The following is an 18,800-nucleotide window of genomic DNA, read 5'->3' on the forward strand; positions in this document are numbered from 1 at the left end:
ATAATAAGAGCAAATATAAAAACATAAAAGCTACCATACACATACATATTGTCAAATAGTCTATAAAGGAGGCTTTAAGATAATATGGCACCACTTGGATTAATAAATATCCAAGAATAATAGCATAAAGTATATTGTAACTCTCCTTAGGGAATCAAGTTTAGTAAGCAGCCAATATTTAAAGCTTGAAAAGTGTGGTGTCCTCATTCCCCGTTTGATCAATTGTATAGAATAACAAATGTGATAAAACAAAGTTGTTAATTAGTTTGAATTGCCAATAAATAATTACATAAAAAAAACTCTTAAGTATAACTAGCAATAAAAAGTCACCTATAGCGTTTTAACCAATATGTTATAAAATACATACATACCTACATGTTTTATAGTATAAAGAAAATTACATAATCATATTATGTAATTTTCTTTATGCAATAAAACATGTATGTATTTTATAATATATTGCTTGAGTCGCTATAGGTGCTGCTACCTCTCTATAACGCAGACGTAGGAGTGAAAGCACCGGGATCTCTGTGGGCAGTAGTTCGTTATTTTATGAGAAGTCTGTATTTTACTTTCCCTCCAGAGGGTGAAATTATTTATATACCGGTAAGAAGCTTACAACGTTCTTTTCTTGGATTGCGGATTGTCTTGGAACATTCAGACGGAGAAGTGAACTGATATATTTATCACCTAGGTGCTTGGAACCACATTATTCAATCAGATTTTATCTGTTCCAGCTCTTCATTATTCGAACAGTGGGATTGTTTAAATGTGACCTATTTCTATGGGACATATATCTTCCTTATTTTGGTTAAGGATTCCCTGAGGAGAGTTGCAATATACTTTATGCTGTTCTTGGATTTTTATTAATCCGAGTGGTGTTATATCATCTTAAAACCTCCTTCATAGACGATTTGTCAATATCTGTGTATGGTGGTGTATGTTTTTATATTTAAATCAGTAAAGGTTGCCGCTTTTCTGATGGCTCCAGATTGGCCACATCGGATGTGGTACTCTGACATCGTTAGGATGGCCTTAGGTCCACCTTACAGTTACCCCTTTTATGTGAAGGAGGACACTGGACCAGAAGAATTGGACACTCTTTTTGTTCATCATTTCAGGGGTTTTCTTCCCACAAGCTTGTGCAGAGTGATTAAGGTGAGGGAAACCATTATCTTCTACTAATTGCTGCTGTACATGGAATGCTTATAGTCAGTGGTGTGTAGGTAAAAGTTTTCACACTTCGTGGTTTCGTCTTCCGAACTGGTTAGCCTAGCCTGGTCTTTTGGCAGAGCAGTGTGTCGCACATAGCTCTCCTGTGTGCCGAAGAAGGTATCTCTATTGCCTTTTAACCTAGAGACTGCTTGTCCGACATTTTGTCTCAAGTCTCCACTTTCTAATGTTCTTTGCACTTTTTGGTTGTGGTCCAGGCTCTGAGTGACTAGGTGGACCTTCTTACTTTGGTTTGTAAGACCAACTAACCTTTTCATTATGTGTGGTGTGCACTGGTGTGGGTTGCTGACATATGAGCACAGTTTTTGCTTGGATAGCATTCACTATTCTTTTGGGTTACAATGCTGGGCTTGACCTGTTCATTTTGTGTTGATGAATCCTCATTTACCTTGGGCAGGTGGTCCGTCAGGGTGCTTCAGTCTCAGTTGAACCAGTCTTCTTCGTGGTAGTCTGTCTAGGCATTTTCCAGGTTTTGCATCCCGGGATGTAGTTTTGGGTTGTAGTTTTATGCACAGTTGGTTCAGAGCAATACCACCCTTAGTGGCAGCTTTGGAATGTCCCCATTGGTACAGTGTCCCCCAATGACAGGAAAGAGAAGAGAGGATTACGCAGCATAAAGTTGATTACTGAAAGTAAAAGGGAGGAAGCGCAGTGTCATCATTACTTAATTAGCGACCGCACATTCTGTAACGCTTAAAATTTGGGAACAAACAGTAATAAAACAATACTGGGTAAAACATACAGAGAGGTAAGATAGTCTCAAGTTGGTTGTTTGGTTAGTTGTTGTTTTTGTTCTAGGTATTTTTGTTTCGGCTAGTTAGGCCCTCTCTCTTTAGGGTTTGTTATAAACCTGAGATTAGATTCAGATGGGAGGAGTATATATAGAGGAGTTGCTATCGTTCAACTGGTTGTTGTAATGTGCCCTAGCTCCAGTTTCACCTACTATATCTCATGGTTGCAATGTCCCTTAATGGACTCTGAGAATTGGATTTTACAGTGAGTAAAAAATCCTCCCTTTTCATCCCACAAAAATTGACGGAATTTTAAATGAAGCCCAATGTGTGTGATTTCCGCATGCTGCAAGACCGTATTCCTCCTAGCCCTGAATGGCTGTAATGCATGTTGAGGTAAGAAAGGGGAGGCGTGTTAGATAAGTGTGAGTTCCCAGTGGAAAGAATCCTTCCCCCCCCCCCCCCACCTTTCCCCACCAGTGTGTTATAATTAGTGGGTGGGTGTATTGTATAAGAAAAGCATACCATTCCCCCCCTCCCCCTGCCGGTTGCTATTAAGTATGTAAAATTGTGCACCGTTTCCTCAGTGTCATGTGACTACCATGGCAGCCACAGTGACATGGTACATAATTTTACCAGCAGAGATACTTTGGAACCCATCTAAGCTTTGTCTGCACTCTAAAATTGTTCCTCCTCCACTTCTACCTTTTACATGCTATTCTAAGAGTCTGTTTCTGTGTGTGTGACTGGCAGCAATATTTGTCTGCCCTCCAGAGAGATTTTGAATAGGAGATATTTGAAGGCAGCTTATTAAAATATACTTTTTGTTTTTTTTCCCCTTTAAATACCAAGTTGTTTTTTCTGGTTTCATTTACTCTAGGATTCAACGGGGACATTTATGAAAAACATTCCTCTGGTAATTGTGCAGAAAAAGTTGGTCTTGCATAAAGTAAATTTTCAGATGATATCTTTCTCGCACAGTTTAGCAAATGTCTGGCTGTGTAAAAGTTTTCATAAATGGCTCCTAAGTCGTTTGGAACATTAATGACTGGAGGCCGTTGTGTGACTAGACATTGTACTACCAAATGGTGAAAAACTCACATTCATATGGTGTTTTGAAAGGTATGGTAATTACGCCCTTGACTGGAGGGTTTTTAGAGGCCTAATAACTACAACAATTTGCATTTTAGCTATGTATCTGTTGAATTGATAATTACTATGTAATTACTTTTAAAGTTTGATTTTTTTATGTTGGTGTTTTTGAGGGCACTGGAAGGGCATTATTATAGTACTTAATTTGCAAACTCAAGGACTTACTCATCCTATATTTTAAAAAAAAAAAAAAAAAAATGAAAAGTAGTAAAGACAATATTTTATGATGTGTAGAAGAATACATAGTATCGAGATTCTGTGCAGGTGTTTCAAACCTCATGAAACAAAATCAAAACTATCTGATGGTGAAACTTGTAAACCTTAAATAATGACTCAATTCATTGCGATTGTACCAGTGTAACTTAACTGATTTGATATTGATAACCCTGTAATGCTCCCCCTGCTAAATCGGCCAAGCTTTTTCAATATTGGGCTACTTCTTCATGAACGTCTCCTTAGCTTACCCAGAGCAAAACAGACAAGCTCTGTATTACCCTTTTTAAATGACGGAAAACAGTACATCTGTTTCCTCAAACGTCTCCTCAGCTTGGGCTCTAAGTTCCATTTCCTGAGGAAAAATTGTTTCTTTTCCCCCTTACCATCGGTAGAGTATATTAATAATGAACTTCTCCCAGACTAGATCCTTCCGTTGCCCACCTCTCTAGAACAACTACCATACTAAGGAGCAGCATCACTCCCGGTTGATACGTATGCATGGTATAAATTGCTCCTTAATTTCGGACATGCAGTAGGTATTTGGTGTAGCCTGTTAAGGTCTCTGTACTGGGTTTCCACGGCTTCTTCTGCTGATGGTGGCAAACATTGGCCACTCTTCTACACAAGAGTAGGCCTAGATCTGAGGTTTCTCTTTGCTGAAATCTTGGGATGCTTCAGCTCAAGTGTCTTTGGATGTTGTATCTGCTCCCCAGGTTTTTCTGAACTCCTTCTGGAGGCTGCACGTTTCTTAGGGCTATGTTACTGGCAGCTGATGCAGGCTCTCCACGAAGTACGAGCTTACACAGTTTCCGAAGAACTAGGGGGTTCTTACTGTAGCTACAGGGGTCAAACTCATATACCCATTAGTGATATTACACCAAAAAAGCCTAGATGTCTGTCCTTCCTTTTCTTCGGGAGAACGAGAGCAGTTTCCACTAGCTCAGGTTGTTAGTCAGTATTCTCAAGCCTGGAGAGAAGGGGAGTTCCTTGTTTCTCTGGACAGGAACAATGTCTACCTCCAGGTACCCATAGTGAAGGTGCTTCTGTGCCTACTTCTGTTTGCAGTGCAGGGTGCACACTCAGTGTCATGCTTTGACTTGCTTCTTTTTAATGAGTCTTCGTAAGAGACTTGTCATGATGGTCAAAATTCTTGCTCTCTCAGGGCGTATATATTGTGGTTTTTGGAACAATTCGTTGTTTAGATTTTTTTCACCTCTGCCTTTGACAATAATTCTGGAGTCATGGCTGGATTCTTTTCTATTCCATTTTTTGTTGATCCCAGCCTGTTCGCTGAGGTTACTCTGATTCTTTCAAAACTGTCCTAATTTTCCTCATGGAGGGTTAAGTCATTTTCACCTGAACAGGATTGGGTCTTTACTGGCCACATGGGAAGAGTGTCTTCTCTGGTGCAGGACGTTGCTGGGGTCCCGGGCCTCTCGTAAATGTCAATCTTTCTCTAAGTGACATGTCTATTAGGGAGTCACACGTGTGAGGTTCTGGGCAGTACGCTGAGTTCACGTAATATCTGCCACATTCGTCCCAGGGCTTGAGTACTGGGAGCAGATGGGAGGCAAATTTGAATGCATCGGGATCCTTTTGGGTGGTGAGTTATTCACATAGAGGTGCTAGCTCGGTTGGTTCAGCCCTGAGGTATGCCAGAGCTTTTTCTCTTGGCTTCACGGACCCTAGGGTAGTACGCAAGGATGCCCTAGCAATCCATTTAAGGTTTTGGTGTAAAATAGTGTTCCTGGCGATCCCCAAGCTCCACTACAATCGGTGAGGGTGGCCTCCCACCAGACTTGCTATTCTGCATTCGGTGGTTGTCTATTGGTACTGCCTTGTAGTTCTTTCGTTCTCCCATTTTTCTTGTCTCAGGTGGTCTTGGTGCCCTTCTCTTTGTCGTCTGCTTTGGCGATGCTGCTACTAAAACAGTGTTTCTGCTGGCTAGATCTTCTTTCCATGAGCTAGTGCAGGCAGTGTATAATGTGTGGGTGTCCTTTCCATTTCCTGATTACTACTGTCTGTGGAATATATATTATTCCTTGGTGTGCAGGTTCATCGGATTCTCTGACCTGAGAGGTTTTTCTTCCATGGTTCTGTCTTGGTCTCAATTTTTTACTGATTATTTGCTCCTTCGGATTGTGTTTCGGGCTCTAGGATGCTTTCTGGACAATACGGCTTCATTTGTTATCTCGCTTTTCTTTTTGTGTGTTGTGCTCTTGTGCCCTCTATAGTCATTAGATTCCATCACTGTTTGTATTTCCTTGTAATGCTGGACCTATGCCATTTGGATCTATGCTCCTCTATTTTCTGGGTGGCGCATTAGCTGCTTCTGCCATCTTGATTATTCCTGGTTACTGTGTGATCGTTGCTCCATGATCCTTTCCCGTTTTTGCTGGTTACCACGTTTTGCATCCCAGGATGAATGCTTTGATTGCGTGATCACATTTGCAGTTGTTTCAGAGGAATCCCTCCCTTAGGGGCAGCTTCGGAATGTTCCTCATGTATTGCAGTGTCCACCAAAGGCATGACAGAGAAAAGTGGATTGCAATGCTGTTTGGTATGGTTGCTGTAGAATGCAGTTTGAATGCTGAATTGCATGTCTGCATCTGTGCCCTGTGGTGCACAACTATGAATGGGCAAGAACTTAATAGCCTTCAATTTGCTTGTCACATATCTACACTACATTAAATATCTCATTTGTTTTTATCCAGGTTTTGCATATACTAATAACTATAACCTGCATTGCTAATTTGTAAAATAGACACTACTTTTAGAAAAAAAAGGCTCCTTTATGTACATAACAATTTAGTATTCTATTAGTGGACCTGATTACACAGATTTTTTTTCTTCATGCTGAAATACTGTATCAGTCTCTCTTCTGAAATATTTATGAAAACGTTATTATTGATGCCAACCACACACCAATCCTTAAAAACACATCTTTGAAAAATTATGCAATCTCCTAATGTTTTGGTACATAGTGTATTGGTGTCTTAGCTCCTTTATTATATGGTGTGGGATATGTGCCCTGGATTTTATTTTTCCAGTTTGACAGGTAAGGTTTTAGTTATGATGTACTCCTTGGAGCATTCCAATATAGTAATCTATATATATATTTTTTTTATTTTCCCTTTCTCTTTTTTTCGTGTTCTTATTAATTTGCTATGGCGGTTATTTGTAAACCAAACACTTGACAATTTTTTCCTTATGTAATTTGTTAATGCTGTTTATTTTTATAATGTGTTGGTAAACCTCTTGTTGAATGTAAATGGAAAACCTATCCAATTGTGAAGCGCTATGGAATTTGCTGGCACTATATAAATAAATGATTTAATGCAGTTTTAATTATGCAGATGATGTGAGCCAGTGGTAAGTTATGCATGAGGTCTACATATGGTGAACATCTCAACATCCGTTCCATTAAAATTCAGAATTGTGTGAATAAAATTTCTGTAACATTCTTAAAGACCCAGCCATTTGAGTGATCTGTTCTTGGAATGTGCAGCTACACCTGTGTTGTGGCAATTTCCAAGAATTCTCCATTTGGCAAAATTGATTGATTGATATGTAGGAATAGTGATGAAAATAAGCGGATGGGGGTTCATTTAATCAGGACCAACACAGGATTATAAGATGAACACTAAGGTCTGTTTGCTGTCCTTCTTATAAGAAGAAATGGTTGTGTAGATCTTGTTAAATATTTTTATTTTAACTGTTTTTAATGGCAGGTCATGCAGCATCCTTCTGAAGGAAGTCAAATTTTAAGTCTTTTTAGTAACATGAAGGAAGCATCTTCTAAGGTAGCAGAGATATGGATATTTTCACTCTCTAGTCAGCCTATTGATCATGAAGACAGTGCCATGAATACCAGCCAGAAGATAAAATCCACAGGTTAGTCTTCATTGTCTTATAGAACTAACGTCTGCTGTCAGATCTGCATCACCTTTCATTTGCATGATTTATATAACTCTGCACATATCAAAATGAATGTACAAATATGAGGAATTCTTAACACACTGCAAACTGCTCGATTAGCATTACCACATATGTGATTCAATGGAAGTGCCAAACTGGGAGGCAAAGAAAAGATTTATTTTTCCCATCACCTGACTTGTGTTGCTGTTATCAAAACCGCAATGCATTTTTTATTTTTATTAGGATTACAATCTGCTTCATACATCCTGGTGAATTTCATCATCCGTTTCTGATGTTTCAATAAGGGGGGACTTCATGGCCTTTTTATTTCTTTACATTTTAAGAAGATAACTAAATCTCCCCCAATTTTGTAAAAACCCACCAGGCCCTTGCTTTCACAGAGGAGCAGCACTTTTTAGAGTTTTGTCTGCAGTTGATTATAGGTGTGTTAGAAACGCTGCCTGGATGAGTTGATTGGCACTGAATTGAATGAATGATGAGCCATCTGTTTAGACAAAAACTTCACATGTTGGCATGAGACCCACATGTTCTAAGTCGTCTTTCTATAAAAAGTGAATATTAAAATCTTTACGGACAATTAAAATATTGGTAACTTCAAAGGTTTCACCAGAAACATTGGACTCAAATATATAGGTTGTATTGCTAATTGCTTTACATGTTTTAGTATCTGTAATCCTGTGTCTAGTTCAACACAGATGAAACTGAATTAATAGATCCATAGAAAAGAGTAGGAAACCATTATGAAACCTCCTCTACAGTTAAGTCGTTGCTAATAGCTGTATCACATTTTCTACTGTTAGACATCCGATTTAATTTTCTAAACTACTAGAATTAAATTGGTTGCTATGGGCAACACTGCTGTTCTAAAGTTTCCTGTAGATCTGTTTTCATGGGCAGCACGGTGGCACAAGAGTTAGCATTTCTGTGATGGGGTCATGAGTTTCAATCCCAACCAGGGCATTATCTGTGTGCAATTTGTATGTTCTCTCCCGTGCTTTTGTGGGTTTCCACCGGCTGCTTTGATTTCCTCCCAAACTCCAAAAACATAAAGGTAAGTTAATTGACGGCTGACAATTAACGCGGATGTCTGTTAGAAAAGCTACACTGTAAGCGCCCAAATGGGCCAGGGACTCATGTAAATGACAAATTTCCTCTGTACAGTGCTGCATAATTGGTGCTATATAAATGATTAGTGTCATAACGCACGGTTTGTTTTTCCACTCTAATGATGGGTGGGTCTGAGAAATTATGGCTATTGACTAGGTTACTAAAGAATGAAAATATGAAAAACAAAGTAAGTATCTGACACTCCCAGCTCTGTGATACCCTTTATGCAGATCCACTTGAATGAGGCAGATGCCTCTGGCTGTATTCATTTGCATAAGAGTCATCAGCATGTGATGATTCAGCTAGGTAGGTAGGTGCTCAGTCAGCTCAAGTTACAGACAGTTTAACGTGCTGTTTATTAAGATCAGATTTATCAAGATTAAAGTGCTGTAAATAAGTGGTTTTTTTTGTACATCTACAATACTTCTGCTTAAAACCCAGTGATACTTGCATAAAACGATGAACAAATATATACTATATTATATCCTTGTGACAGGATGGACCTCCTATGTCACCATGGCTGTGTTGCTGGGGAGCATCTGGGCTTGCCTTTCCACTGTCTCCTTCTTTATCCCAAATGTTCCCCTCTAAACTCAGTAGGAGGGACTTGCTGCTGCTACTACTAGGCTCCTTCGCTGCCACCTAGAACAGATTCCTTCTGGGTAACTCTTGCTGCTAGTGTACCCCCTGCTTGGACACCTGACCTCTTTTTCTTTAGATCAGGGTTTCTGTGGATGGTTCCCCCCTGGCCTATCACACTGGCCAGAGCTGCGAGGTAGAGGGCAGAGCATTGGTACTTGATGCAGGATCCCAACCTCAGGACAACCTGATAACGGAATAGGTAGGTCACTGGAATTTCCACAGGTAAGTAGGCGTCAAAGCAGAATCTTAAGGCAGTGATGTTTATAAGGACAGCTACATGCCAGTTTGTGGTACTAGAAATCTTTCCAGAAGTTACAGATGGACACACAGCCTGTCAGTGGGTAATCCAGCCCCCTGATCCTCCCTGGCACCAAAACGTCTAAGGTTACATCAGATCATTTAACATCAGGATGTGATATATTCTCCAGACTTGGAGTGAACACAATTTTAAGCTTTAACAAAATTCACATCAATCTGTGATATTCCTGAGTCTTGCAGAGATAGGAAGTCTAACAGAAAGTCTAATTACCCCATCTCATGTTGGTCACTGAGATGAAAAGGTCTAATTAACATGAGATTACCTGCCTTCAAGACAGTTTTAAAAACACACTTCCACACATATGCCTAATTGAGAATTCCTCTAGAAGAGTTACAAAACCAAATGATGTCATCCTGTCTCAGAAATCAATACATTGCCATACAAAATACATACCAATAGAAAAATCGGTACATTTGCAAGGGTATAAATTGGCACGTTGCGCTCTTAATTTTAATTTATACAATAAGTTATTTATAAGTGATCCAGCTTATAATGAATTAAAACTTATTTAAATCATCACTATTTATTTATATAGCGCCACTGATTCTGCAGCGCTGTACAGAGAACTCATTCACATCAGTCCCTGCCCCATTGGAGCTTACAGTCTAAATTCCCTAACACACACACATGCACACACAGGCACACACAGGCAGACTAGGGTCAATTTTGATAGCAGCCTATTAACCTACTAGTATGTTTTTGGAGTGTGGGAGGAAAACGGAGCACCCAGAGGAAACCCACGCAAACACAGGGAGAACATACAAACTCCACACAGATAAGGCCATGGTCTGGAATTGAACTCATGACCCCAGTGCTGTGAGGCAGAAGTGCTAACCACTGAGCCACCGTGCTGCCCCAAATCAGAGAATGTATATTAAAACTGCAAGGATCTGTTGTCTTTAAGCATTGTAAAGCAATTGTCCAATATTAGACAAATATGTAAACTTGGAATGCTGTTTGGATTTGTTCATATAAAATGGTAATTCAATAATTGTCATTTGACATCAATTCAAAATAGCATGCAAAATGTCAGATCAATTGATGGGGGGGGAACAGATCTTTGTTAAAGGGGTCATGATTGCTTAAAATGTGGGATCATCGGTTTTCTTTTTAAACAATTAAGCAGTCTTCTAAAGGAATTTCTTCTAATAAATTAATGCAGCAGTATTGTACTTGGCATATGTAATAGGCAGTGAATATCTCTCTACATTTTCTTCAGGCCACACATGCAGCAGCATAATTTAAGCAGCTGTTACTGGGGACATTTGGATCCTAACTAAGCTGGATGTGGAAAAATAGATGAGGCTAATTAGGAACACTATTCCTATTCCTATTTCATGCGCCTCTGTATGTAGTAAGCACTGTCACTTTATTATACATAGAAAATGTAGCTGCAATTGAAAGCAGACAAGCTCAGTTAGGAAACGCAGCCATCAGTAAATCAATTTATATCTTCGTGTAGTAATCCGAGATAAATTAGCATTCATTTGACACATTTCATTATACAAGAGATGCATATGCTGAAAACACTGTTCATTTCTATTTAAATAAATGATCACCAATCTGATCAAACCTAAAGTTTATACCTATTTTAAACCATTCAGAGTTAAGGTGAGTCAATGATAATATAAATAGAGCTAAGAAATGGATTTCTTTAAAATGTGGCAATAATGTGTTTCTTGGAAAATGTGTTTTGCACAGAACAAAGCGAGTTCCATTCTTACCTCACAGGGGAAGAATTTTTGATCATCGTTGTAAAGCAATGAGCATGGTGTATGGTGTTACAACCCCTTAATCTAATCCATACCTGAACTGCACATTTTAGCCATGTTATCAGGAAGTATCAGTACTATAACCTCTCCTTGGAAAAGTACTTCAGGGGTTAAATTCCACCTCGACAGGGAACACTCAGGAGTACCATTGTTATTTCTTTTTGCTCCCTATTGTCAACTAGTGAGCTCTACAGGCATCCAGGAGCCAGACCCAGCAGGGAAGACACCTGGGGAGGTAGGGGAAGGGGGCTGCATAGTGTGAGAAGCCTACCAATCCAGACCTTTTTGCAACTCCCCTGGGCAGGCAGTTCCCAAGGTGGGATTATGAGCTGATAAGAGGCTACCCTGGGAGCTGGACATAAATGTGAATGACTTTGGCCAAGAGGTGATGCTCTGCCAGAGATGTGCTGTGAAACCTGTCTCACTGGATTTATTTGAACTGATTTCCTGACTTGTTGGACCTGCTATCGTTAAGGGGCCATGCTGTATTTAATCCTGTTCTGCAGAATAAATCATCCTTCTATTTTTCCTCTAATACCACGTATCTTAACAATTATCACCGTTTATTTATATAGCGCCACTAATTCTGCAGCGCTGTACAGAGAGCTCACTCACATCAGTCCCTGCCCCATTGGAGCTTACAGTTTAAATTCCCTAACATACATACATACATACATACATACATACACACACAGATAGACAGAGAGAGAGAGACTAAGATCAATTTGATAGTAGCCAATTAACCTACTAGTATGTTTTTGGATTATGGGAGGAAACCAGAGCACCCGGAGGAAAGCCACGCAAACCACGGGGAGAGCATACAAAGTCCACACAGATAAGGCCATGGTGAGCAATCAAACTCATGACCGCAGTGCTGTGAGGCAGAAGTGCTAACCGCTAAGCCACCGTGCTGACAAGATTAGAAACTTTAGTAATTGTGAAACTATTTATGTAATATATTTTCTGACTTTATTGTCATATCGGCAGAACACAAAATACATAATGGATAAATTGTGCATGTTACAGATTATAATTGATCGCCAAAACTGTAACTGATTTTAGTTTTTCAAAAGAAGGAAGGGTACAGGGAAAAGGAAGCGTGCATTATGGTAGGCTGCTAGGGGAAGGAGGGGCAGATCAAGAGGATTTGTATGTGAATTTAATGTCCTGCAGCATCCTTAGAACCTTTAAAGATTATAACAGGGGGGGTGGTGGTCTGACATCCAGGATAGCCACACGCAATCCTTAAGAGCTCCATGGAGCCCAGCCCATCTGCTTATTTCGGTTGCTATCCTAGCCCACACTACTGACACTCGTTTGGGGACGAACTTGCGGATTATTGTCTACCATAAGAGAATACCCACGCTTGTGGCTTTTTAATCCTAGTGCCATTTTGGAGCGAACTTTACCGGCCACTCAATCCCCTCCCCCCCGCGGGATAACTGGCTACCTTCCTGGCTCTCTCGATCCCACGTACTACATCACCGCCAGTCCCGTCTGCATCTACCATATGGCTCAGCTGCCTATGCCGTAAGACTGCTGACCGCTTGATATGTCGGCGGAGCTTGGGGAAGCCGACATCCAGTCTACCCTCTCTGCTGAATCACACTTCCTGCTCCGAAATACAGATCTGAGCCTCCTGCTTCTGTCCGGTGGAGCACCCGACAAGCGGCGCATGTAGTTCCCAGTGAGGTCTACAAAGACAGTGTACGCACCGCCGACTTCTGTACCAGGCCATGGTCTCTGTGTTAGTGTTGTGCAGCTGACACACAACACCACTAATCTTTTGTGCCCTTCGCCTTGAACCCTGACTGTCCTGGATGCATCTGCACAGGGTAAGAGCTGCAATCTGTTCTTTTATTTATTGCCATTGGGCCTGCATGATCAGGATTGCTTGGACTGCCTTTGTTGCTGAACCATATGTTCTATTCTAGGCAGCCTCATCTATGCACCATTCCTCTGCAAGCCTCTTAGTTTTTGCACTGCCTACACGCCAAAGTTTTGTAAGGGGCTCTGTGTTAGTTCTCTGTGTTGGTCAAGAGAAGATACTGCAAATACAGCTATTTACATCTGATAATCTGTATTTCCAGTGTGCAGCCCTGACTTGTTCCACACCACTGCCATTCGGTAGCTGCTTTTGAGATTCCTAGGACTATATTCTTATGTCAGACCTCTTAAGATGTACAATCTACCCCACTTCAGACATCTGACTTTTTGGACTTTCAGTACGATTGTTACGCATCACCTGCATGTGAACTATGCAGACTATGCTACCCAGCCCTGGATAGACTCCTCTCATTCGAGCGGAGATCAGTGTGCGATCTCTCGCCACCTTTCCTCTTCCCTCTTCCCTCACGCTTTTCTGCTCTCCTTTTTTCACTGCGTTGCCTAATTGATCCAGTTGATCTAATATTGTCAAACAAACCAAAGAAAGTGACATCACGGAGCTTTGGCCAATTTCTTTGGATCAAAAACTAAAGCCTCTTCTCAATTGATAGTCATGAGGCATCGGCCCATCCCAGTCTGCTGAAGTGGAACTCAACCCTCAGATTCAGGCAGTGATGACTAATCTCCTTGAGGGAGTTAAGGCAGCATTCCATCAAGAATTGTCGAAAGCGGTCAATGAATTCAAATCCAAACTGAACTCGCAGGGCAACAGGACAGGCGCCCTGGAATCAAAAACAGACTCCCTTTGCCGCACTCAATCTGTACTCGATAAGTAACTTTCCCGCCTTCATGAGGAAATTGAGGCCGTGAAGAATCAACAAGAGGACTCTGAAAATCGTTCCCGCCTCATCAACATCTGCATCAGAAATGTTGCAGAGGATGTTTTGTCCACAGATCTCCAAGCTTTTGTAAAGTCCCTTCTCCTTAATCTCCTCCCGGATCTGTCCAATATGGATTGTCTTATGGACCGGGCTCATCGGGCCCTAATAGCCATGCCTACCAGTGGTCACCCTCCACAAGATATTGTCCGCTTACATTATTTTCATACTAGAGACCGTATCCTTATATCTACTAGAAATCAATCTGTTCTCTCCTTCCGTGATATGGACATCCAATTGTTTCAGGGCCTTGCACCCTCTACGATCCAAAAACAAAGGGATCTACAACCTGTTATTAGAATTCTCCGCCAGCACAACATTTGATACCGCTAGTGCTTTCTGTTTCAGCTTCACATTTTTGCTGCCAATACCTTTTACTTTGTTAAAACACTGGACCAAGGTCAGGACCTCCTTACAAAGCTGGATATCCTCCCTGTAACTTCCGCTCTTCAGTCTACATCTCCAAAGGCCCAACGCTTGGTGCTTCCCCAACCTGAGTGGTCCAGTGCCTCTCACCAAATTCCTGGGGCGCGGAATCATCATGATATGACTTTTTTGTTATGTTCTCTCTAGTGTTCACTCTTCAATTGTTCTGCTTGTACAGGTGAACTTCAAGCGACAGCTGGAACTCGCTGTCTCGATTGCCAGGCATCGTTTTCTTAAGTGTCACATATAAAATGAAGTTTGACTTTCTGATCATTTTCAGTTTCGTATTGTTTTAAGTGTACCAGGCTTTTTGCTTTTTCATATTGCATTTTATATTCCAATGTTCTATTGTTTAGTCTTAATTATACCACTCTCCCATTTCACCGGTAGGAGAGCTTACGATCACTGCATTTTTCCACCCATTGCCTCCGCTTACACTCCTCTCCTTCCCCTCCTACATGCCTAGTTAAATATGTATTTTTAATTTTATGTTACCTAGATATAACTAATGTACTTTTCTTTAGAGCACTTATCGTGGGTCCCTAGGTTCTGGTTGCCTTCCTTCATAGACACATGACCACTCCTCACGCAGCCTCTGACATTGTTCACTATACCATGTTTAGCGTTTCCACAATGTCTTTGAATTCTCTAAGGATTCCTTTCACTCAAGATTTTTGCCCAATTGTTTTTTGTTTTTTTTCTCTCTTCCCCTTTTTCTTCTTGTTACCTTTTCCATCTCTACACGTTCGTACACCATTGGTCTCAGGGACAGACTAACTGTTTATATCCCCTTCTCCTGTGTTTAGCTATATTGTCGAGATTCAGCTCCTCCTCAGTGCCATGGCTTTGAAAACCTTCTCCGTCAATGTGAATGGCCTCAACTCGCCACGTAAGCGCACTATACTCTTGGGGGCCTGTAGGAGAGATAGCACACATCTCACCTGAGCCCAATCCCAACTCCAGGGTAAGCACATTTCTCGGACCTTCTTTGCCTCAATGGATTGCTATGGATTAGGTTAGCTACACCCCATTTCTTACAAAGTCCCCTTTCTGCATTCTAATACTTAAGCGGACCTGGTGGGGTCACTTCCTACTGGTTGGTGGCACCCTCCGTTTCACTCCTGTTACTCTGGTTTCAGTTTATGCTCCGAACCAGAAACAAAGGTTTTCTTGACCAAAATCTTTAAATGCATTGAGTGGTTGGTGCAGGGCCATAATATCATTGACTGAGACTTCAATGTAGTCAATGATTCCTCCCTGGACAGGTCTCCTCTTCCCTTCTCTTGGGGAGGTGTCCTTACTCCCCTGAATACACTTCCCTTACCACGCTACTAACTTGCCACCGGTTGTATGACTCTTAGAGGCTATGTAGCCAACACTAGAGATTATACACACTTCTTGGTCCTCCACCAATTATACACACATATAGACATGTTACATGTCTCCCGCTCAACATAGATCTACTTAAACCACTTCTACAATGCAGTAGGTGGTGCTTAGATGACTCTCTCCTGCTTAATCAATCCACCTGTCTCAACATTAAAACCTCTATTTCGAATTGTTTTTCTGGGGAACTCCTGATATAGCCCCGGGGATTTTTTTCTTGGAGGCCCACAACGCTACTATTTGAGGTCATTTGATTAGCCTGACACTGTCCTCCAAGTAAAAAGCTGCAGAGGAGATGTCCTCTCTGGAGCATAAGATAGCCTCGCTCCTCGCCCAGCACCAAATCCATCATGACCCATCCTTGCTCCCTCAGATAGATTCACTAAAAGGTCAGCTTAACACTCTCCTTTTCCGTAGAGCGGCCACCACTATGCCGAAACTTCAACAGTTGTATTCCGATAAGGCTTATTATAGCAGACGCTGTGCTGGCTAGAGAGCTCCGGGAAAAATTAGCCCTGAACCTTATTGATAAAATTCTGCGGACCCCTTCAGGAGACGTCACCTATGACCGATCAGCGATAGTGAGAGAATTCTGGGAGTTTTATTCTTCCCTCAACAATCTCCCTGCACCTCCCATTTGCAGGGTCCTCTCTGTTTCTACCTTGAAAGACTACCTTCTAACCACTCCTCAAACTAAAATCGCCACAGCAGTCTGCTCTGAACTCTGATATTTCCTTTCCTGAGGTCCTGGCGGCCATTAAGTCTCTGAAGGCTTCTTCTGCTCTGGACACTGATGTTCTTACCCTATTGTTTGCCGGGGCTCTTGGTCCTCACCAGACAAAAATCTGTAACAAAGTGCTCGACGGGGCTTTCTTTGATTCCGCCACCACTAGGGCTAACATTGTTATTCCGAAACCGGTGAAAGACCATTCTCTCTGTGCTAGCTACAGGCCTATATTACTCAACATTGATTTGAAACTTTATTTAAAAATATTGGCCTCCAGATTGAACCCGCTTCCGTCCTGACCCAGGTGGGTTTCATTCCAGGGCGTCAAGCCCTTAATACTAGAAGGAGTATCGATCTGATACATGCGATTCATAGCGGTAAACTTCTCTCCCTACTTATGGCCCACGACGCCGAAAAGTCGTTCGACTGCATTTCCTGGTCTTTTATGGATTGGTGCTCAGAGCAATGGTATTGTCTGGCAGGTTTCTGAAAGGCATCTCGGCCCTTTACCTCTCTCCTTTGGCTACAATCTCTGCGATTGGTCTGACCTCTGTACCCTTGGCTATTTCGATTGGCACGCGTCAAGGTTGCCCCCTGTCACACGGCGCTCATTCGGCTTCCATAACCGAAGACTAAGACACTCGCCTGTCCCTCATTAAGCATACATCAGCGCTTGACGTTGGTTCTGCACATGTGCAGACTTCGTATCTGTCTGTCCATGGCAGTTTCCTTTTGGTTCCTAGTCCTGGCTCTAAACTTGAAAAGGCACTTCCTCCCTTTCCTCTGGGCCTGTTGATCGACTTACCTGCCTGATTAGGACCTTGTCTGTTTCCTGTGTATCTATTTGGATCGTCAGTGCCTCTGCTGTGTGTTTCTGTTCCACGGGCTATACCACTCAAGCTGCACCTGTCTCCGCTGTATCGCTGCTCCACAAGGCTATACCGCTCAAGTTACACCAGACTCTGCTGAGTAGCTGCTCCATGGGCTATCCTGCTCAAGCCACTCCAGTCTCCACATATGCGCCATCTGGATCATCTACTCTGCATTCCTCCCTGTGGTCCGGCTGTACTACAGATTGCATCTCTCAAGCTGCTTGACTTTATCTACCTTTGTTGGCTGGACTGTTACTACTGCATTTGTCGTTATTATGTTGCTGTATTACAAGTCATCTCACTCTGGCTGCACTTATTGTTGTTATCCTGCTTGCTGGACTGTTTATTGCACCTCTCATCGTGCTGCCATATTGTGGTCCCAATACTCAAGCTGCACTTGTCGCTATTATCTTGCTGCTGGACTGCTCATACCACTACTGTTCTTATTATGCCAATATACTGCTAAGCTGTATCTACTCCTGTTACTCTGCTAGTGTAACTGTACATGTTGCTGTTATTCTCCTTGTGTCAATATACTACAGACTGTTCTGCTCAAACTCCTTGTCATCATTAAACCGCTACTTGAATTGTTCATCCTGCATCTGTCTTCACTCCGCTACTTGGAAGTAGAGCTTTCATCTTAATCATCTTCAGGTGTGTCTGCATAATTTTACTCCTAGTCCCCTGGAATCTCGCCTAACACTCCTGGCAGGGACCGCGACCTGCCGACGGAGGCCGCTAAGTCCAAATGACCTTGCGGTGATCACTGGTGAATACCATCTGTCCGTAGACTCCGCACCCTGCTAGGAGTAGCGCCAAGTTGGGCAGGTCCAAGAGTCTACTGTACCAAACCGTGACACCTCCTTTCCCCGCTTATATTTGCTCTCGTGATCGAGCCTTTGGCTGCCAGGATCCGGGCTAACCAAGAGATAACTGGCATTCCTGTGGGCCCCTCTACCCATAAAATCGCACTCTACCCTGATAACGTCCTTTTGTCCATCACTCATCAGAATACTTCTCTTCCACTGCTCTTGACCGAGCTGGACCTGTATGGCAACTTTTCGAGCTACAAGATCAACTCTGACAAAACTGAGGTTCTGGACTTCAGTTTTTCTGCTCCTGAGAAGATGATTCTTGAGCGTTCTTTCCCATTTCAGTGGCGCCTTCATAAAAAAATCAAGTACCTCAGGGTTTTCATTACTTAACACTGCCACCTTTAACAAGCAAATTTTCCTTGACTCCTTGCCCAAATAAAATTATATCTTACCACTTGTTTACATCTTTATATTTCTTGGATTGGCTGTGTTAATGCTGTTAAAATAAATATCCTCCTTAGATTGTTTTATCTCTTCCAATTTTTCCAATTTCACATCTTTAAATTTATTTGGTAGGGTAAATGCCTCTGGGTCCGACTTAAAGTCCTTCAGAGGTCTTTCCTGAGTGGGAAAGGGAG

General features: G+C 41.8%; 1 protein-coding gene across 5 annotated transcripts in view; it reads left to right on the forward strand.

The window, feature by feature from the left end:
• PACS2 (phosphofurin acidic cluster sorting protein 2) overlaps positions 1-18,800 on the forward strand; it is a 410,192-nt gene that overhangs the window by 114,420 nt on the left and 276,972 nt on the right. For all 5 annotated transcript variants that reach the window (XM_075192154.1, XM_075192150.1, XM_075192151.1 and 2 more), the window contains exon 5: positions 7,064-7,226. In XM_075192154.1, coding sequence (XP_075048255.1) covers positions 7,064-7,226 — 163 coding nt within the window. The remainder of the gene's footprint in view (positions 1-7,063; positions 7,227-18,800) is intronic.

The sequence above is a fragment of the Mixophyes fleayi genome, chromosome 12 (assembly GCF_038048845.1).
Source record: "Mixophyes fleayi isolate aMixFle1 chromosome 12, aMixFle1.hap1, whole genome shotgun sequence".
Taxonomy (NCBI): Eukaryota; Metazoa; Chordata; class Amphibia; order Anura; family Limnodynastidae; genus Mixophyes; species Mixophyes fleayi.